At 38.3% G+C, this 23,220-nt stretch overlaps 1 protein-coding gene across 9 annotated transcripts in view; it reads left to right on the top strand.

Annotated features, from left to right (window-relative positions):
- The first annotated feature begins 4,890 nt into the window (after positions 1 to 4,890).
- LOC134224648 (ubiquitin-conjugating enzyme E2 Q2) overlaps positions 4,891 to 23,220 on the top strand; it is a 42,347-nt gene continuing 24,017 nt past the window's right edge. Inside the window, exons 1-2 of one of the 9 annotated variants that reach the window (XM_062704121.1) lie at positions 4,891 to 5,196; positions 8,044 to 8,466. In XM_062704121.1, the coding sequence (XP_062560105.1) occupies positions 8,305 to 8,466 (162 nt within the window). In that variant the 5' untranslated portion in view covers positions 4,891 to 5,196; positions 8,044 to 8,304. Of the gene's footprint in view, positions 5,301 to 7,818; positions 7,839 to 8,040; positions 8,467 to 23,220 lie in introns of those variants that run through there. The other 8 variants (XM_062704122.1, XM_062704120.1, XM_062704117.1 and 5 more) reach the window with 8 other exon arrangements.

Below are 23,220 nucleotides of genomic sequence, written 5' to 3'. Positions count from 1 at the left end.
GACTGTAATAAAGTCAGCTTTAGCCCGGGAGTTAGAAGGTGTTAGCTCTATCGCAGCTCCAGTGACCCATTTCAGACTGCCTGGTAACTCACGTCCAGTCCGAGGCCACTTTCACTTACAATAAGCCCCGCCTGTTTATGCTACCATTATCAATTGGATAATGGATCCATAAACAAACTTCCGGATTTTTTAATCCAGCGCGTATTTAGTTTTGGAATCATATAAAACATATTGAAACAATCTCACCAAATTGATCCAATTCCGGTTCAATGAACTGAGGAAACGATGATCATTTCTAGTGTCCACAAATAATTCACTTCACTCTTCCAGATCTATTCTGAGCAATGTATGTATGTTCATGTATTTCTGATATTATCACTCAGCCACACATATTGCACCAAGGACGTCCCCATATACAAACTACTCAAACGATTTCGCGCACTCAATTAAGAAACACACTTCATTAAACTTTAACTATAAATAAACTCAAATAAACTTTTTTTCTTCTAGAGCATATATGCAAAATATAGACATCAGCCAAATCTATTTGTTGCGGGAACGAACAAAAACGTGACAGCAAATTCAAAAGCAACCATCCGCGCGCATGGCTTGCTGCGATCTTCTTATCGTATCGTGTTTCAAATGTTACCAAAAACAAGACTTTTTTCATAAAACTGTTTTTGTTACGCGTTACGCATAGGGGTGAGGTAGGGATCCTATAATAATGAGAGATATGCGAAAGCGGCCATTGTAAGCCAATTGAGCATTGAGAACTGTCAAAACGTGAGCCAAATGAACGTTGTTATTGTTGCAGATTGAGACGAGGTTGAGAGGTATTGAGATAGATTTTAAGAAAAGTTTCATCGAATAAACACCCGCATAATTACAAACTGTACATGGATATTTTCCCGTGCGGTCGACAACAGTATCCTTTACTGTTGACAACTGTAAATGAACAATCTCATATAAAGTTTTAACAGTTTGTGGTACGGTTATTTGACAAATAACAATATGTTGAATGGGTTGTTAAGTTATGTCACCATAAAAAATCGTCTGTTTTCGCGTGCAAAATTTTCGCTCAACAGTATGATAAAATGTTGATATATAATGCAGGAAATAAAGAACATTTTAGAGACAGCATGTTATATGTTGACATTTAGTGATGATGTCGAGCAGTTATGGTTGAATCGATCGAAAAGTATTCGATAACCGCAACGTAAACTGTGAAGCTATGTCTTAAATCGTAATAATGATTCTGACCATATAACATGTTGTTTTTTATTATGCGGGCAATTTGTTTTACTTACGCGAGTTGAAGTAATCTAGTTTAGGTATCGTGTTTCGCCTATTTGTATTGCACTTTTATTTTAGTGATAATGCTTATTAAACACTGTTAGTGGACAGACAAACATATTCCAAATTGTTATCAAATGCAAAGTCATATAGAAGCTTCAACATTTTGCGCTTAGGCAAGTGCTGGAAGCGTTTGCTAACAAAAGTAACAGCGTTGCTAAATCGTCTGGAAAAGTATTTGCATATCTCTCATTATAGGATCCCTAGGGTGAGGGTAGTTCTGAAATTTGTTACAGATTATTACGAGGGGGTGGGGGTTCTTAAAAACAACGTTTTTCGCGTTACGTAATATTTGAACAGACCTTAGCCTTAAACAACCCAATTGGGTTGTTTAGCAGAGAAAAATATGAGTTTTTTTTTTATAGTTTAACATAAAGAGCATGCTTTGCTGATCTCCAACATATTTTTATTTTGTTTGTAAACCTTTTATTTACATTTTTATACAGCAAACAATAAGCCATTTCAATCGATAGAATGACACTAACATTCATACAATGACAGTTGGCCCATGAAGCATAAGAACAAATTTTTAGTCCCATATAAATTTAAAATGCAAATTAAAAATAGTTCCGGGACTCCAAAAATTCTGAAAAATTGAGGTTAGGCTCAGTTTTTTATGCATATTGAGAATATGTAAAAACATATATACCCCTAAACAACCCAATTTTAGGTAAAAAACTTAAAGGTGCAGCCCAATCGGGTTGTATACGCAAAGGTGACGTTGAACTACGTAGCTGTACATAATGTACAGGTTTTCAACTTTTCTGTTCGATGAGCAAGAGTTTTTCAAGCCCGGGGTAAATCTCTAGGAACTTTTTTCAAATAGGCGTAACTGTATTTGACCTTGAAATTTGAAACGGTTAGTATTCTCTCAATTCAGCCCATTTCGTTTAACAAACGGTTCTACCAGATAGTTCGGAATCTATTCTTTCTGTTAGGCACATAAGTTCACCAAAATGGTATTATTGAAGAGCACAGTCGCCGTTCCAAAAATCAAGGTCAGAATCATGTACGCCCATTTGAAAAAAGTTCCTAGATCTGTTTTCGTTGTTTATCCTGTGCCCCTGAGATTGAGTGAGCATTACGTACCCTGGTGATGTACATTTGGTTCTGTTTTTACACGATTTACATTTTCGCAATTTTGCACTCTTCCTAAATGTTTAACGCATATTAGTTATCATGTGATTTTTCTTTGATTTATGCTAGATTTTTTGAAACATTTTGCAAAGATGCAGAGAGAACATTGCTTGTAGCGACCAAACGATAGAATCGCGTCGCGGCGATGAAATCGCCTAGGTCTGGGGGAGCCTTATTGATATTATTTATTATTCCTACACGTGAGTTGCGTCGGACTTTGCGTTTCTCCGGCAGACACCTAGGAATCAGCAAAAAAGCCGAAGAAAGTTTCTTAGAATGCATCCACTGCAGTAGCGAAGAAGATTCCGGACCCATCTACTGGCATTAATAGACGTAAGCGAGAAAATGCCCAACCTTTCGAAAGAAAACGCGCGTGCAAGTTATCAGAAATCAACTGCACCTATGCTGTCTATGCTGGCTTGACGTTTCCTGTTAGCCTTGCGAACAAAGCCACAGAATCTGGAGATGGCGAGATTGATTCTTAATCCTATCTAGGATGTTTTCGGGTGGGAAACATTCTCGACACCCTGGGCATAGTGTATTTGCCACGCAAGATACATACTAGGGTGGCTCAAAAAACACTTTTTCAAATTTTTTGATGGGCCGCTCTCTTATTCGGTTCTATTTGATGCCCTGATGCTCTGGACAAAATTTCAGCCAAATCGGTCAACGTTTGGGCGTTGCTCTAAACTCGTTGGAAGTTTATATGGAAAAATGTATGCAGAAACATCTAAAAACAGTGATTTGCAGTTGGAAGGCACAATTTACGATCAAGAACCATGATACTCATTCAGTTCTTGTAAAATTAAATACAGAATGTTATGCTGAAAACCGCGAGAAGATTAGAGTTTATTACGCAAAGATATTAGCATTTTACTGGAGTGTTGTAGGGGTGAATTTATTTCTTTTCAAAGGTAAAAGAAACGAAATTTGCTCAAGCCCCACTTCAGAGAAATGCTAATAACTTAGCCGGGCAAACTCTAATCTTCTCGCGGTTTTCTGCATAACATTCTGTATTAAATTCTCCAAGATCTGAATGAGTATCATAGTTCTTCATCGTAAGTTGTGTAGTTCAGCTGCAATTTACTGTTTTTGGATGTTTCTGCATACATTTTTGCATATAAACTTCCAACGAGTTTAGCACCGCCCAAACGTTGACCGATTTGGCAGAAACTTTGTCCAGAGCATCAGGGCATCAAATAGAACCGAATAAGAGGGCGGCCCATCAAAAAAATTGAAAAAAGTTTTTCTTATACTAATTTGAGCCACCCTAATACATACTAATTAATAATCATACAGCAAGTAAATAATCATACATAAATATTGTCACTGTCACCGACACACTGGAGTCGGTTTTCACGCGGAGAATATGGGCCGCGTAAATTAAAACAACGTAAAAAACGCGTAAATCCCAAAATATGTCTGAATGATCCACGGAAGTCCCGAAATTTGAGTGAAAAAAAAATCGGATGAAAAGCGATTCGTGTAAAAAAAAACCGCGTAAAAAATGACTTCAGTGTACATTGGGTATGAAGCGTTGACTCTTCCTTGATCGAATGGTCCAAGAAAATTGAAAATCCATCGAGAAACGGCTGAGATATTAACGATCAAAGTCTATCATATTTTCGTGACGTTTTTCGATTTTTTGCAATCGTAAAATGTATATATATAGAAAAGACAGACGTAGTTCTACGTCAAAACTTATTTTCGGTAATCTTATCGAAGCGTGCGTGTGGTTAACAGCGTGCCAGTTTTGCTGCAAAGGATTCATATTAGCTGTCATTTTGACGTTCGAATCAGAGTCTATTATATAGAGTTGCGCAAAGAGGATCTTCTTACTCTTATTCTGAATGACGCTCTTGTTATTATGTTGAAAACTTTCATTTTTGTTCAACCCTTCAAGTGACTTCATGGGAGTGATCACTTCTAAAGCTTTTTAATTCAATAATCAAAGTCATCTACAGAGTGCAAACACGTGAGTTTCTTGTTGCAACTTTATTGGGGGGTGTATTGAAGTTTTTCTGAAGCTGTTTCTAGAACAAATCTAATACATTTCAATTCATTAGTTTTAATTCGCCATAATAATCATCAGGCGATAACAATACTTCCGCCTTACCAACAATCATTTGTTTACTTTGCTCGATAGGTAGACGGTTTGACAGTTCAATAGGTAGATTTGGCTTCACTCTTTGCGTAACTCTATATATAATAGACTCTGGTTCGAATGTAAATTTGGCTATCATTGAGCAACCCCTCGGTGAGATGTTTTTCTTCGCGGAACAAAAGCAAAAGAGAAAACGCAAAAAAAAACTGCTTCATGCAGCCATCTTATAAATGCATCTCTTTCTGCCTCATAAAATACTGGGCAGGTAGAAAGAGCTAGGAGAGTGATCGCCTCGCGAGTTTAGTTCGTTTTCCTCGTTTGTTCGCAGTGTCGGTCGGACGTACCTAGATTTCTCGTCGTGAATGTGCGGAGTGGTGAGAAAAACTTTTTCAAATCGAATAGTAATTTTCGCGACGTCGTCGTTTTTCAGTGCCAGACAAAAGTGTTCGATTGCGGAAGCTGTTGAGGTTCTTGCGTAAACGAAGTGAAAATTGGATGGTCGCTAGTGCCAAAGTCTACCGCCGCGAACAGGAAGCTGCCGAAAAACGGGTTGCGCCGTGAGTGGAAAATCGACGGATTTTGCGTTCACCAGCCCCCAGAAGGTCCCGTTCAGAAGAAAGAAGTTTCTTCCTCCCTGCTGGTCATTGCCTGTTGGATACTTCATTAGTCAGCCAGCATAGTGTGTTCTGTATTGGTGTAAGTGGTGGTGGGTCTTTCCGCTGTGTAAAAGCAGCCCAGAGACGTAGTTATTTTTTTCGGTTTCAGTTGGGGCGGAAGAAGAAAGGAAAATTTTCCCGTTCTCATTTTGCCTGCTGAGTTTGATTTTGATGTGATGTCGGGTAGAAACAGTGCTGCCAGATTAAGCTCTTTCGTCAGTCTGCGTGGGTGGTCTATCGGGTCTATCAACATAATGCCCTATGTAAAAAAATAATATGCTGGACAAGCAATCAGCTGTTTTGTTATAATATCGCGAAATTGGCGATTTCTTAATAAGGTTTCACAAAAAAAATCAACAAACAGAACGGCGGGTATACACATGTCTTTGCAGCTCTATAGAAGACGAGTTCGTGCTATTTAGTTGAGATCCACTTCAGATATGTAGGTAAGGTACATACATCTCAACTATGCAGCCATGTTATTTGGTACTAGCAGACCCGACGAACTTCGTTTCGCCTAAAACTCATTTATTCTCTGCTTAGTTCTCGAGTTATGAGGAAATTTCTGTTTCATTTGTATGGGAGCCCCCCTTTCCAAAGGAGGGAGGGGTCTCGAACCATCTTAAGAACCTTCCCCGGCCCCAAAAACCTCTGCATACAAATTTTCACGCCGATCGGTTCAGTAGTTACGGAGTCTATAAGGTTCAGACAGACAGAAATTCATTTTTATGTATATAGATTTTTTGAGCCAGTATTGCAAGCTTTCTATCAATGACAAATAATTTCCGGTTCATAACAATATTGCAGACTGATTAGATACTGACATAGGCATCAGGCAGACTATACTGATATTTCCAAGGCTAACTTTTCCTTCTTCTTAAAAAAGTAAATAAAACGACAACACGACAAGAAAGATTGAGATTCTTATATCCGGGAAAATTGAACAATAATTATTGTCAACAAAAAAAAAACAGGATAATCAACACTTACACATCGGAGACGAGCCAGTCTCGGGCTGAAAGTCTCCTTAATAAAGACACACAAAAAAAAAACACTCACACAAGATCTTATTGTGTTCAATTGGGTTGTTTAGCTCAGAAAAATATCGAATTTTTGGCAGTTTAACATAAAGAGCATGCTTTTGTGATCTCCAACATATTTTTATTTTGTTTGTAAACCTTTTATTTACATTTCTATACAGCAAACAATAAGCCATTTTAATCGATAGAATGACACTAACATTCATAGAATGACAGTTAGCCCATGCAGCATAAGAACAAGTTTTTAGTCCCATATAAATTTAAAATGCAAATTAAAAATAGTTCCAGGGCTCCAAAAATTCTGAAAAATTGGGGTTAGGCTCAGTTTTTAATGCAGATTCAGAATATGTAAAAACATACATACCCCTAAACAACCCAATTATCAATTGATATAAACTCGCCAGTGATTAAGAATCGCTTAAAACCTAATTGTATCTTGATTTGAATCATTTAGCACTTTTTAAATTTATTTTTTCTTCCATAGTAGGAACTATAACAACAAACTTAAGAATTAACGGGACTGTTGAGATTTATTTGGTAGTAGTATGGTTTATATTTGAATGATACATCTTTTCAATTATGATGCAATTTGGACGAAGTATGGGCTTGTGAAGGGTCTCCAGTCTAGGATGTTTTCGGGTTGGAAACTTTCTCGACACCCTCGGCATGGTGTATCCTTTATACTTGTCAAACAAGATAGATACTTATGCAATGGCGGACAAAGAGGGCTTTCAATTAATAGTTAAGAAAATGCTAATAGAATACTGAGTTGAATTGCAGGTCAAGTTACAGTTGGAATGTAGAGCAATCGAAGAAGAAGAAGAAAGGCTTGCGAGAGATATGCACTAAAAAGCCAATTAATCATTTTGATTAAGGATGGATGAATGATGAGATAATATGGGTTAAATATCGATTTATGGAGGGTTTACGAAATAGATGTAATACACTTTGAAATAAAATTCGCTGGAGTTCGTGTTCTCATCTATAGGATAATTAGGTATCCTATATTATAATATATGTATCGGGTCTCCAGTTAGCCTTTCGAACAAAAGCATAGGATTGCCAATCCGGAGATGGCGAGTTCGATTCTCGATCCGATCTAGGATGTTTTCGGGTTGGAAAAATTCTCGAATCCCTGGGCATAGTGTATCCATTGTGCTTGCCACACAAGATACATACTCATGCAAAGGCGGGCATAGAAAAGCTTTTAATTAATAACTGAGGAAATGCTAATAGAATAAATTAAAAACAGGCCAAGCTCCAGCTGGAATGTAGAGCCATAGAAGAAGAATATAAATTCTGTTCTTAACTTTCATAAGAAGAGCTTTAATCTTTGATAAATCGATAATCTGGTAACACTGCGTACCCACCGTCATCATCAGCTAGTGCAAAAGTGTGCGAAGCCGAAGACCAAAAGTGAGTTTCTCATTGTTCATCATCATAATTTTGCTCCTGTCTACCTGACTGGTGGCACGGATGATTAAAAAATATGAATAATAGCAGTCAGCAGCTCTGCAATGTAATGCCAGAATTATTCGAAGAAATAAGGTAAAACGGAGTGATATGATAAACGAACTGTGCGTGTTGTTTGTAGGCTAGCGGAAATAAGTGTTGAAATACGGGTTTGCCCGCTATGACGAGAAGCAAAATATCAGCCAACCTTACAGCTATCATAAGATTAATGTGATGAGGGGTCTATTAACATCAAAAGAAACGAAGTGCATAATCAAGGTCTTGTTCTTGTTTTCAGCAGTGAAGTGAAAATCTGTCCAGTAAACACCATTGAAGTGTTGGCAGAGAAGAATCGAATCATTTAGGAAAATAAAGTGAATCAGTTCTTATCCTCAGAAGCAAAAAAATAATCAGAGCAAGATTGCCGACCTAACAAAAAGTGCTCGAGTGTGCGTGTGAGTGAGCCGTTGGATCTTCGAAAAGTGGACTCAGTTACAGTTCCTGGTAAATAAATGCATTGAAGTGAAGTTCGCTGGCGCAGTAGTCAGTGAGGGGACGAGAAATGGCGTGTTTGAACACCCTGAAGGTAGAGATTAAAACGTTGGAGCAGATATTCACCAAGAATCACGAGCGATTCCGGATCCTGAATGCCTCGGTGGATGAGCTGAGCTGTCGATTCATCGGCCGCAACGGAAAGCAATACGACATCCATGCCAATATTACGGTGAGTGCGCTGAACCTTGGCTTCATTTTCTCTCTTTCTTTTCTTCTACACTTGGGAACCCGACGACAGCCTTAGCTTAGGCGACCGACCACCACCAGTCAGTCAGTCAGCAGGCGAAGAACTTCGATTGGTTTGGTGCGCTGGCTGACGGACTCCGTTTACTTCGCTCGGATCGGCAATGGGCACCTCTCTTGCTTTTCATGCTGCGTTCGGTCTTGAATTGCGTTTTGTGTTTTACCCGTTTGTTGGATCATTCATACAATATGCTGCTGGTGGCAGCTTATTAGATTTACCTGCTTGCATATTTATGTGTTATGTCTTCGGATGAGTAATTGGGTACAATGCTATAGGAAATGATTAGTTCAACTCGCGGATATTCACACTTCCCAGAACATAGTGTATTATGAGTTCATCAATGCTTAAGAGTCTCTCGTTAATTTTCAAAAACAATATGCAATTGATTTGACCTAACAGGAAGGCTAAACCTGGGTCAACAGTCTTGCGAGTTCAATTCTGTCATTAACCCTCTCCCGCCCATGGTGTCTGTGGTGCACCATCAAATTTTGCACCTTCCAACCTTCATTGAATTGTTTCAACAACAAAAAGGAATATTGGACGCATCTTTATGGTTACACTAGACTGGAAATATAATCAATTTTGAGTACAAATAGCAGGGTGGCCAGTGAGTCGGGAAATCGGGAAATGCGGGAAATATGCGGGAATTGAAAGTCCATGCGGGAAATGCGGGAAAAAATCGGGAATTTCTTGAAATTACACAAAAAATCGGGAAAAAAGATACCAGGTGTTCATTTCATTAAATCATGTATAATTATTGTACAGTAGACGTTCGATAACTGCAAGTCATTTAACTGCAATTCGATAGTTGCAACAGTTTTGCAGTTGTCGGACCGCTATACTTCAAACTGATGTCAGATTCAATGACAGCTGCATTGCGCTGTACATTTAAGAGCCCCGCACATAGGATACGTTTGCGTTGCGTTTGACACATTTCCCATGGGAAAACTGTCAAACTCAACGCAAACGTATACTATGTGCGGGGCTCTTTAGATAATAGAGGTAATAAACTATAGAGGACGATTGTCGCTGCGGTTCCCGTTGTTATCGTCCCCAAACATGTTGGGTACCTTTCTGTCAAAACGTACTGATTTTTCTTTCGTTGACATATAATGCCGTATCTTCGCCAGCAAAAGATGTTTCGCCAGTGAAGACAGCGACAATCTTCCTCCAGCTATAGTTTATTACCTCTATTATTTAGATGCACTTTTATTGCATCTGATTCGCATCGATTGACAACCGTTTGACGTCTAGAATGTATTGCAGTTATCGAACGGCATTCGTCAACTGAAAAGTAAACATTTTGTGGTTATCGAACGGCTATGTAGTGTATAACATGAAAAAACATTATTTACTATTTTAAATGCATATGTTTTGATTCTCTAATGTCGAGTCTAGAGGGTCTAGAGCCCTCGGTAGTGATGATGGAAAGCAACATGCCACCTACGCCTCGGCAGTTTTCTGAGACCATAGATATCTCCAAGAGTCCGAGAAAAAGCTAATTAGCATTTCGTTGCAGCTTGCGGATTCCTCAAGATGCTTTATCGATATTCTCTTGAAAGCGACTCGAGTTTTGTCTGGAGACTTGTCGACATCGGTCGAGTATTTCCAATTATGGCCAATTCAAGGCACACTTCTTAACAATCTCTGGTCATTCGTTGTTACCATCTCAATTTTAACACATGGTAATGCTGTACAGAAGAAGTGCTTTAGATTAATGATTTAGATATTTGATCACAAACCAGCAAGAGGATGAAGGAAGGACTGGTGTATGATGCCATAATAAGATCAGGATGTGTAGGTAGCAATAGTAGAAATAATCAAATCAATAATACATCAATGGTCAAAGTAAAATAAGTCTCAAAAACTGAAAATAGATTGAGGAAAAAATAGAGATGGATAACAAGCAATGAAGAACATGAAGGTTATAATTATTATTATTTTTATTAAAGTGGTTTGCAGCAGAAGAGATGAGCCAGCCTAGGACTGGAAGAAGATGGATGAAAAAATATTGGCAGACGCAAAAATGTTTATTCTCTCAACGGCTCTCAACGGCAAGTGAAGACACTTTATTTTAAGGTTTACTCTAGACCAACATTTGAAAAGAGCGTAACAGTCATATTTATTCTTCCCGGTTCCTCGTCTGCATATATACAAAGAATTGGAAGGATAAATTTTGGCTGTTACACACTTTTCAAATGTTGATTTAGAACTATCGATTTTTAAAATACATTGTTAGAGGCCTTAAAAATTGAGCTTAAATTAGCCAAAGAATTGACTGAGACAATAAAACTAAATAAATTTATGTCAGGAAACGAAAATTAAAAGCACTTTTTGAATAAAATATAATCAATCAGGATCGGGAATTTTTCGAAAATATCGGGAAAAAGTCGGGAAATATGCGGGAATTTTAAAATGGAAGTTTAGTGGTCACCCTGAAATAATGAAACTATTGAAAACAATCAATTAACTATTGATTTACAATAAAAAACTTTTTTTTCGTTTTCCACTCATTTTGGCTATGCCAAATAACTTTTGTTCTAGCATTTTTCTCAAAGATGATTCCTTCCTATTGATATCCTATTGATATCGTTTATGTGTATTCTTCATATGGGCAAATAGGGAAAATGTTCCGATCTTCACCTCACTAAACATATATTCATCTCATCGCGAAACAAAGGAAGACGGCACCAATTTCGTCGCTTCTTTTTGTAAACATGCGTGCTCACTGCTGAAAAAATCACAAAAATAAGCAACAAATCAAGTTCATTTCCATAGCTTTGTTTTTGATGAGATGAATAATGGAGCCATGAGATGAAACTCGAGAGCAGTTCCCCTATGTAGCTGTTCATTTAGCAAAAGTTTGGATGATTTGCCAAAACTGTTTTACAGATGCTGAATTCTTATTTAAACAAGTTAAAACAAAATGACATCTCACGAAATATTCGACAAAACAACAAATTTGACTATTAAAACTTGTAATACCAGACATCACTGCAATTGGTAGAAGACATAAAGATAGGTACAATTCTCCAAACTACTTCTTTAACCGCATCAAAATAAGGGAAGCTCTTAGATTAATATTTCGATTCATTATAACATAACTTGTATAAACACTATCAGAATAATATCCCCAATTTAAGTGTTACATGGAGGTGGCAATAGTATCTCCCGTTGTCAATATAAAGTAATATTAGATATTGATTGTCGGCTCTAAGATACTCTAAACATAATTTTATATTTAAATTCTCTACAAATATAATATTTTACTTCACGAAAAACATTTCTTGTGTCTTTAGAGCTTCCATTATTTGTTTGGTTAATTATTGACAGGCTGACGGCAGATAGAGTGAAGGGAAAAGGGAAATCTTTATTAGCATTAGCATTAGCATTGTTACGGTGTAATTCGTAGATTGGACACTAGTGATACTCATGTTTTTCTTTTGAGATCCTTATCTAGAATGCTATCAGAAATCAAGAAGGGGAGTGGTCCTTGTTTCCAGTCTTAAATAAACATAACAAAAACATGAGGATTACTACTCCTGGCCACGCCCATCTTCACCGTAACTAGGGAGAGGAAGGAAGTGTTGATGTGGTACTTACTTAACGAAAGGCCACCGACTTAGCGACACCCTCATAAGTACCACGGAGTTGGATGATGAGGAAGGTATTCGTTGGATCAGGATTTGCCTGTACCTGGCAATGTAACCGTGGTAGATCTTACCCCGTAACACACCACGTAAAGGTGTCTACCCAGCGTTACGGGTCGATTGAAGGGAAAAGGGAAATCTATACAAAAACTCAAACAAATAGTGTTCAAGCGGTCAACATAGGCTAGTTCTTCTAAGTATTGGTCCTAGTAGAGGCAAAACTTCTGTTCGGGTCCAATCTTGACAATTTAAGCTACCATGTAGCTCCAGCTGGAAACCGAAAAAAAATGGTTCTAGAAGTTTAATGCGAATTTAATGGCAATCAAACTATGACTGTATTACTTAATCGCATTCTGTCGATCTTTGCACTGTTCTACAAACAAGTTCTTCCTCCACGCCCAAGTCTGCATCTACAACGAATTCTTTCTCTTCAACCAAATCTGCGTTAAAATGATCCGGTTTGTCGTTTTTTGAACGTCGTCCGCGTTTCTTCGGGGCAATTTGCTTCAAAAGTGTATCTTAGGAGACAGGAATCGATTTCCTGAAAACCTCTTCGCGCTTTTGACTCAAATCAAAGGAAACACGTAACACTATTTAGTGAACGATGAGTGGCAAATACCGTCAATATATGTCTATGATTGCCGCTTGTAAAAAGCTATTCCTGTTGTCAAGTGTGGCGTAGATAAACATTTTTGTAGATCAAAAGACGCTGTTTTGAAATAGCCGTCTACCTTGACTCTTTGTACATCGAATTTCTTCTGGCGGTATGCTTCTTGGGCTCCTTCGTGATGCTCATTTCGAGTAGCTTCAATTCCTAGTTTCAATAGCCTTTTCTTTATCGCCAGCAATTTTTAGGATAATTGCCAACTTGTCGCATTTACAGCATGTGTCCACCTTGAGCTTCCTGAAAGCGAGATTCATCTTTTTGAAGACTTTGTAAAGTATACAGACCGCCTGTCATCTTCTAGACACTTCTGCTTGTACAATTCGTGCAATCGATTTATAGATAATCCGAACTCAAATATAGCCTACTTGATCGTTCTTGAGCATAATGCGACGTATACCTATCAGAGCTTAAAATATTCATCTTCATGAAGCAACTTCGGTCCGAATATTGACAAACATCGCATGAATATTCAAAACATAGAATGACATAGTCAGACGACTACTCCACGAGCTCATTCATTCGACTGTCACTGAGTGTGCTTACAATGTGCAGAAAAAAAAACATAATTAATTAGCATTGTTTATGTTGATGTTTACCGTTGAAAGTGCCTCGCAGATGAAAATCGGATTCAGTTCTATGTGATGCATTACTTTACTCATTTGAAACGTGTTCAGAAGTCAGATAATTTATCAATTTGTAAAATGTGCATAAATATTCAATGACTAATATTCAGTTGACTGTCCAGAGCCGACTATGAATGTGTCGGAAGTGAACTGACAAATGAAGAAAAATGGACTTCACCAAAAATTTTCGATTATTTTACACTCTGATACCTATGCCGGGAATGAATGTATGTGTTGCTCAATAAACTTCAATTCATTTTTATTGAGAGTCTTTTGAGATCTGTTTTTGGATCGAAAGTCATCATCAGTGATACCTGAGCCAACCACTTTTTTGTCAGCAAGGACGCGAAGCTTTTTATCCACATCGAAAGTATTCATGAACATCTCTTTACATACGTGAATACGACCGTTGACCGCAGGAAGACCAACACCACCAACAAGTAGCCGAAGCCTCCCCCTTTCTGTCTATGGTGATGGTTTGCGTGGGAGTGCCATCAGATTGGACAAATCGACGTTTGAATCTTTGTTTACAAAATCACATACGTCCTTTTGAATAAGTACCCGAGATTTCATACATTTTGATGTAAAAAAAATAGGGTTGTATACAAGATACGACCGCTCGACGTAAATTACGTTAAACCAAATATAGTACACTTAACCAATTCTTCCACTCTATATAGAAGAGAACGAACCATCCTACCGACACTACTACCCAGCTTTAGCAGCATCTCCCACTCTGTGAAGGAGTAGGGACCCCACTGTCTAGCATCTGGGCCACCCAATTTAAACACCGCAGTTCAATAATTGATAATACCCTAAAAGTAGTTACCAAGGATTGGAACGCGCTGTGTAGGGGATGCTTGCTGCATTGCTGCATGAAAGAACTAAAATTTTCAATAGTTTAGCGTTGATAATCAAAAGTTTCAATACTACTGGCAAATTGGTGGAGAGTTTGCGAATCGATTGATATATAAATCTTTAAAATCCATTGAAAGATAAAGGACCCATTAATGTTACAAATCTTACATGATTTCGTGACGGTCCCCAATTTGGAAATTTTCATTTTACACCCTGTATCCGAGTCTTCCCCTTAGACGTAGTTTACGTCAAAAATTCATTTTTCAATGCAATATAAAGCCCTCACTTCGCCAAATAGCGACGGAACACAATATCAAACTGCATCAGTCTCATGTTACTTGGGTGGTGGATTATATTGAGCAAATAACAGATCGTGTATTTATGCCAAATAGATAAGAACCAATATTTTTGAAGTCATCATCATGTTTTTGCCTTGGGTCGGACAGTGTTCCGGATTGTCATAAGATTGTTCAGAAATTGGTTTTAACCTGACGACGTTAGCTTCAAGAGATTGCGCATTAACTTTTGTCGTATTTCGTCGTCATACTTTTCGTGGCATGTGTACTTAGTACAACTGCAAGGTGATTTAACACTCCGCGCAGGTATTACAACTCCGTCCGATCGTTTATACTTCAAACCCTTCATTCGTGCTTCTTGAACAGCTTTTAGTTGGTTGTATTTATTTGGACGATGATTATCTGTATTAATTTCTTCAAATCCGAGATCGCCATACTTCAGATCGGCTTGAGTAGCGTATTGTTGTGGCAATGGTTCTGCAACAAGATTCTTAGTGTATTTTGTTTTTTGACGTAAACTACGTCTAAGGGGAAGATTCGGATACAGGGGGTAAAATGAAAATTTCAAATTTGAGAACCGTCACGAAATCATGTAAGATTTGTAACATTAATAGGTTCTTTATCTTTCAATGGATTTTAAAGATTTATATATCAATTCGCAAACTCTCCACCAATTTGCCAGTAGTATTGAAAATATTGATTATCAACGCTAAATTATTGAACATTTTAGTTCTTTCATATATCACGCATCCCCTATACGGCGTGTTCCAATCCTTGATAATTGCCTACCTTTAGGGTATTATCAATTATTAAACTGGAGTGTATGAATGGGGTGCTCCCGCTGCTAGACAACGGGGTCCCTATTTCCTAACAGAGTGGAAGGGGCTGCTAAAGCTGGGTAGTAGTGTCGGTGGGATGGTTCCCAATCTTCTATATAGAGCGGAATGATAGGTTCAGTGTACTATATTTGGTTTTACGTAGTTTACGTCGAGCGGTCTTGTCTTGTATGCAACCCGAATTTGTTATGCAAATAAACGATATACATATATGATGGCATACTAGGCCCATTAAGTTCCAAAAAGTAAGTAATTGAATACTCATTGAGACCAGACCATTATTAGCATTGGGTGGAAGGATTGAGTCAACAAGCGTACTTGGAGAGAGTGTTATAAAACACCTCTTTCTTAAGCCCCAAACGCATTTCGACACGGTTGTTTCATAAGGGCCAATGTCGCAAACGTAAACAATGCCTTTTCCTGCAAATTCCTCAACAACTAGGACCGCTCCCAGCTAACAAGCACTTGGAACTGGTGGCGCTCCGCGCCTTCTATCGAACGGAAGAGGAAAATACCGCCAGAAGTCTCTAACCTTCTTGAAATCTGCAGAATAAGTCATTGTTTACGTTTGCGACTTTCGCCCTTTTGAAACAACAATGTCGATTTCAGCGGAACGGCGACGGAAAGGGAAAGAGGATAGAAAATATATGTGATAACGGTCAAATCTGCCGTTTCCGCCGCCGTTTCGGTGTATTGCGTGGGGGCCTTTACACTTGCAACGCTTGACTGTACGTCAAACAATATTATCAATAAGTGGATTCAAAATGAACTAATATGTGATCATATCAAAGATCATATGCGTTACAATTATGATTACCTTCATTTTCCTTTTCTTCTAATAGGACTGATAAGCGTTTGATATTCATACTTTTCAAAATACTCTTCCACAATGAATTTGTAGAATAAAGTCAAATCACCAATACTAATCTCTTGTTTTTCATCGTCAAGCTCACCATAAACTGAATCGGAAAGTTCATTTGCATCATTGCTGCAATCTACCATCCCTGTGTGAGTGGCAACATCGTTCTTTTGCGGCATTCGAATGTTCTTACGTTGAGTATTGCTGACTGCTACATTATTTGCATGATCCGATCCAGTGATAAACGATTTATCCAAGTCAAGACCACTGTTTCCACTTATCGGTACTCTTTGTGGGGTCGATTTTAGCACACCTTGATCGGCCTTTACTAAATCGCATACTGGTTTCTTCGAAATTTGTTTTTGTGAGGCCGTAAAAGAGTTGTTTGGTAGAATTGGGTTGTTTAGGGGTATATATGTTTTTACATATTCTGAATCTGCATAAAAAACTGAGCCTAACCCCGGAACTATTTTTGGAGCCCCGGAACTATTTTTAATTTGCTTTTTAAATTTATATGGGACTAAAAATTTGTTCTTATGCTGCATGGGTCAATCTAGACTAAAAATCACAATAAATTAAATAAAATATAACTCCCATATCGTATAATGTCTAGAAATTAATAAAAAAATAACATATTACTATAAAAATGCTCTTCTTGAAAAGTGATCGATACCCATTAAACTACAATGCTTAATACATGTCCTTACGTAAAGTTATCCTAGATGCAATACAACACGATGCGAGCAAATCTTTTCTATACTTTCTTACGTTCGTTCTCTCGGTTTATCATTCGTAAGTCGCTTTTGCGTTTTGTTGTTTCTCTCACTTACATGCCGTCTGCTGTCATTGCATTGTCGATGCTGGCGACCGTCCTTGCGCCACAAACACACTGAGTGTGTTTGCACCTTCACCCGACCATCATTAGACGACGGTCAGTCAGCAGCAGTGACGATGAGCTACGTCGAGCGATAGACGACGAGTCGACGAACCCCGCCGAGACGCGACTGGACTGGTGTTGCTGAAAATATTTCCTTCTTGACACTTCTCCATCCAACTGCAAAAAACATCTTCCGCTGTTGTGTTAAAGATCCTTTCGTTGCTCATAAGAATGTTAAGACTATTATGCTCGTAACATGCTACTTATTATTCGACTATTTTAATAACAATTTCATAACTATTTCAATAACATAAAATAAACATGTTATGACTTCATAGTCTGAACGTGGGATTATAATAAAATCCATTCAATTGTGATATAAATCTCCGTGTATCCCGCTGTTGTGCGAAGGCAGTTTTCAGTGGATTAGCGTACGAGTCGCTACAATGTAAAACTTTCCTCCGTGCTTGCTCATTCACTTCTTCTGCACACATGACGACAAATGGGGCATCGGTAGTGAATCATCTACCGTCTGATTTTTCGCACGTATTTACTTGCTACTGAATGGACCTACTAAGGTCGTACTTGAAAGCCATTGTTGTTTGAAGGTTCCTGCTTTGCTCAATGTGCGATTCAGTTATTTAGTTCTCCGTTGAAAATGCGTAGTCTATTCAATGTTTGTAATTTACAATTTCTGAAACAAAATATGTTGTGGCTGGTACGTTATGTTATCTTCAATGGCTCTACCTACGATTTAACTGAAACTTGGCCCGCTTTTCAAATTTATATACTATTAGCATTTCCTCAGTAATTAATTGAACGCTATTCTCTGTCCGCCATTACATGAGTTTTCTTCATGTTTTCAATAAAGTATCAAAAGTTTTACCGATCAACTCAGTATCACAATTCTTAGCTTAGCTTGATTGACTGTGCACATCTCCGCAGTAGCTAGCCGTAATCGACCGAGAAACAACAAATATGCACAGCTCACCAATTGAATAGTATTTTAGGGACTAGAAAGCTATTCTCACTGTAAATTAGGTTGGCTCAAATTAGCATAAAAAACTTATTTCAAATTTTTTGATGGGCCGGAGGAGAAAAAATATTAAACGCCTGCCTGTTTAAGTTGAAGAAGGGCTTCATCATGCAAATAAAAGTGTTTAATACACTTTTTTAAAGCAGCTTTGATAAATATTTCACTACGAAATAATGTATGTATTATCGCTGAATTATTGATTTGTCGTGATGAGATAACCCGTTACACAATATAAGTTTTTGTGTCCTACAGATATTAAATACAAATTTTCAATTTTTATTTTTATTCTCATGGCGTAGAAGTGCGTGGAATGAGTATAATACAAAAATGCTATATGGCTCCATATGTAGTAAACTGTTTGCTAAAGATTTTTTCATTGCTAAACGTAAACAAAACTCAGAAATCAACTCTAAAGCACTACATAGTGTATCTTGGCATCCGATGCAATTGAAAAAACTATAGCTGCTAAACTAATGAACATGCTGCCAAAGGTTGATACAGCATGATACCAGAGTGATCAATTTCGCCACGCTGATAAATTTGTTCCTGGTTTACGGTACTTGATTGCGTTCTGCTGAGTAAACAAACAATTTTTCTGCTCCCTCGCACCTCGTCTCTCGCTTTTCGTCGTAAACAGTGCTCTCCATTTTGCTTTTCCCTTTGCGCAATTGGAAAACTTTGCTTTGTTTTGCAACGCTGTTTTTGGTATTGGATTTTACCTCTAGCCCTACACGCGGTGGTACATCGAGTTGGCCTAATGGGAAGGTCCTTGACATCGTAAAGTCGACAACGATAGCCGCGAATGCAACGAACCATAACCAAAATAACAGCAAACAGTAGAGCCTGTGCATTTATGCGCACAAAAGTATACGTATCATGTGTATGAATGTATTTCAGTACATTGATGTGCTTCCGAGATGACTATAAATGCATTGCGTAATTCAATTGAAAAAATAAATTACATTGTTCTGTATCAATATCATCAGCTCACCGTCCAAGTCAATAATAAATGGCGTAAAATAAAGTTGATAAAAGTAGCCTACGAGGATATCGAAGCGAGCAAAAATTGACTTCTTCTTGCCATTTCATTATATATTATGTATTTAATTAGCGTTCTAACTTTATTGCATTAGCAGAAAATGATAATTTATCATTGCAGAATGCTTTCATTTACCCAACCTAAATACCATTATACAACAATCCTTAGATTCGTAGACTGGAACCACAATAGATACTGAATACAAGTGACAGCATTTTTGGAGATAAGAAGAGAGTGGGTTCAATGTAAAAATGTGAAAATTGTAGACGTTCTCTCTCGGAAAGATCGATTATTTACATAACGCAACATTTCGCCATTCTCACTGCACTTGTACAGTCATGGGAAGCCAACGGTCTCTTCCGGGTTCACAACTGAATATTGTCTTCGGCTGACGCTCTTTCGGCATACTATCAGCTTGTCTAACCCCTACCGTAGTCTGCCGTGTTGTCGAAGCATTCCTTCCTTTGTATACCTGGTATAACTCGTACTCCATGCGTGGCTGCGATATGTCATTTTTGTGTTAGCCGCCGAATTTAATCCGCAGCACCTTACAATCGATAGAATCGGCGACGAATAAAGTATCACGATTGGAAGCTTGGAACACGGAACTGCAAGTCACTCGGTTTCACAGGTTGCGATAGGATAATTTACGATGAAATACATCCCCGCAACTTCGACGTCGTATCGCTGCAGGAAATCTGCTGGACACGACAGAAAATGTGAAAAAGCAGGCAACGAGCGGCTACCAAAGCTCAACAAGCGTTTGGGAGGATGCGGTTCTGCCGCAGGAGTGGATGGAAGGTGTCGTGTGTCCCATCTACAAAAAGGGCGATACGCTGGATTTTAGCAACTACCGCGCAATCACATTGCTGAACGCCGCCTCAAATTTTATGCCGCCGACTAACATCATTTACAAGAGAGTTTGTGAGGCAGTGCCAGGCGGGATTCATGGCCGAACGTTCTACCACGGACCAGGTGTTCGCCTTGCGTTAGGTATTGCAGAAGTGCTGCGAATTCAACGTGCTCATACCATCTATTCATCAACTTCAAAGCCTTATATAATACAATCGGTCGAGACCAGCTATGGCAGGCGACGATGGATCGGGTGATGTTCGTAGTTCGAGTTTCAAGGGCATTCTGGAGTCTCTATGAAACGCACAGAGGGTTACGGCAAGGCGATGGTCTTTCGTGTCTGCTATTCAACATCGCTTTGGAAGGGGCAATACGAAGGTCAGAGATCGACACGAGTGGTACGATTTTTACGAAGTCCGTCCAGTTATTTGGTTTCGCTGACGACATTGAAATTACGGCACGTAGCTTGAGAAAATGGAGAAAGTATACATCGGACTGAAACGGGAAGCTTAACGGAAGACGACAGTAGGAATGTTCCGATACTTCAAAATATAATCGAATCAAAGTATCGATATCACCGATATATTGGAATGAAAATATCGATATATCGGGAAATCATATGATATTTCCAAAATAAAAATATTTACAATTTATGTGCTGAAATTATTCAATTACTATCGTATTACTGTATTACCCCTTCACAATAATTATTAGAAATGATTTTTTTTTCTATTACTTAATCCAGTGGCGTTTCCCTAACCTCAAACTACCTGTGTACTGGCTTGAAATTTTAGCAATTGGATCTGTTAGAATAACTACATTTTGATAGACCTGTGCGCCCCGCGCCACGCCGTCGCCGCTGACGATTATCTCACGCCGCCGTATGAAAATTAACCACGCCGCCGAATATTTTCTACCACGCCGATAGCATTTTTACTGTTAAGTCTAGATTTATCTAGCTCCTGTCGAAAATACATATATCTAGTCTCAACAAAATTGAAAGTTGATGAAGGAATTATTCAAATAAAAATAGGCTCTTTTAGCTGAAAAAATAACTTATTCAGCCTAAATTACAACGTATGCTCGGTCAAACAAAACAATATTGGATCAAACAAAATGCACCTGACATTTAATTATCCACAAAATAAGAGAATAGTTGAAAACTCGACATTCTTATTTTGAAATTCTTTATGAACTAATACGTCTACTTTTAGAATCTCCACAAAAGCTTTTTTTAAGGAATTCCTTCGAAAATTTCTCCTGTAAGCTATTCGGGAAATATATACGAAACTCATTCACGATTTTTTTTTTAATTTCTTCTGAGTTCAGGAAATCAGGAATTCCTTTGCGAATTTCTTCAAGAAATACTGCATGCATTGATCATCAAAATCTTTTATGAACTCCGTTGGATATTCCAACAAAAAATCCGTCCTTAATTCTTCATGAAAAAGGAATTCCCTGAGCAGTTCCTTGGAGAATTCTCTAAAGAAATTTCCAGGAGAACATATAGAGATATTTCTGGAAGAGTTCTTGAAGCAATTTTCGCGGATATTCTTGTAGATATTTTTAAAAATCTCAATTCTTGGTGAATTTCTAAAAAAATCTGTAGAAAAAGCGGGTGAAATTTCGGAGAAATTTTCAAGGGAATTTCTCGGAAAATCCTGTAAGGTTTTCTGGGCAAATTCTTGGAAAAAATGTGGAGAGGTTTTCGTGGGAATTGCTTGAGAGATTCTTGAAGGAATTTGTGAAGGAGTTCTTGGAAAAATTTCGGAAGAATTCCTAAACATAATTTCCAGAGAAATAATTTCTAGAATAATTAATTTGTTAACTATCCTCTTGAAGAATACCAAGAGGAGTTCTGGAGTAGGAATTTCTGGAATAATTCCCAGAAGAATGCACGTAGATTTTCTAGATCTAGATTTTGCAATTTAATTTCCACAAGTATTTCTAAATTCCTGGCCAATTTTCCGGATGAATTCCCGAAAGGTGGGTTTAGTGGAATTCCATGTGAATTTCAGAAGCAACTGAGAAAAAATACCTGACGATCCCTCGTGGTGAATAGAATTCCAAGAGAATATATTTATAAATACAAGAATAAGCTTTAGATAGAACTGGCAACACTGAAGAAGTTAAGCCACGGCTAAACAAAGCTCCTCTTTCTCGCTTGTTTTTATGGTTGTTTCGACGCCCTATAATTCGTTCGTGTTTGTCCGCGCGTTTCGTGTTGAGTGTTACTATCAGCAAATGATGTTTTACGACCGCTGAACAGTGAACAGTGTATATTAACATTGTGAAAATATATATCAGCTATTTTCATCCACATCAACTTGCTGCGGGCTTTCTGGAACAGCACCTACCAGATAATACGAGAAGCTGCATTGCCGCTTACAACGCTGCATATTGGTAGGCGTATCGCCCCGTCGTCGTACAGCTTAAAGCTACACCCATCTGTGTTGCATACTTGCATGCAATCGGCTTCTACCGGCATCGCACTGTCACATTCCGGAACTTTGTACCTGTTTTCCTGTGGCTCATCCTGTCATGGAACACTGCCAAATATGCTCAAGATCTATGGGATCAGAGAGAGCAGTAGTTTGTAGTGGAACGTGCGGAGGCATTTATCATCTCACGTGTGCGGGACTAACCAAATCCCAACATGCATCTTGGACAGCAAAAGTGGGCCTTTTTTGGTTTTGCGATTCTTGCCGCCTCAATTTTGAGCCTGCAGTGTACGAGCGAGACAAAACCATAATGAAAGCTCTACGGGAATTATTAATCCGCACGGATTCCATGGATACACGGCTTGGAAACTATGGAGAAAATCTTCGAAGGATTAATAAAATCATCTACGAAAACCAACAATTGAAATCCACGAATAACTCGCTTCAACAAACATCCTTCCTCAAGAGCATTGACAAGCTGACTCTTGATGAGACTACTGAAGATCCAATCTCGATTGTGACACAGTATCTCTAATGAACTGCAACAACCTTGAACAAGTCGCAATCCGCATCAAGTTAGAAAATCGTTCTATATACATAATCGCCATTTACCTCCCGCCTAACACTAGTTCTGAACTCTATTCT

The sequence above is a fragment of the Armigeres subalbatus genome, chromosome 3 (genome assembly GCF_024139115.2).
Source record: "Armigeres subalbatus isolate Guangzhou_Male chromosome 3, GZ_Asu_2, whole genome shotgun sequence".
NCBI lineage: Eukaryota > Metazoa > Arthropoda > Insecta > Diptera > Culicidae > Armigeres > Armigeres subalbatus.
This window is presented reverse-complemented; position numbering and strand designations above follow the sequence as displayed.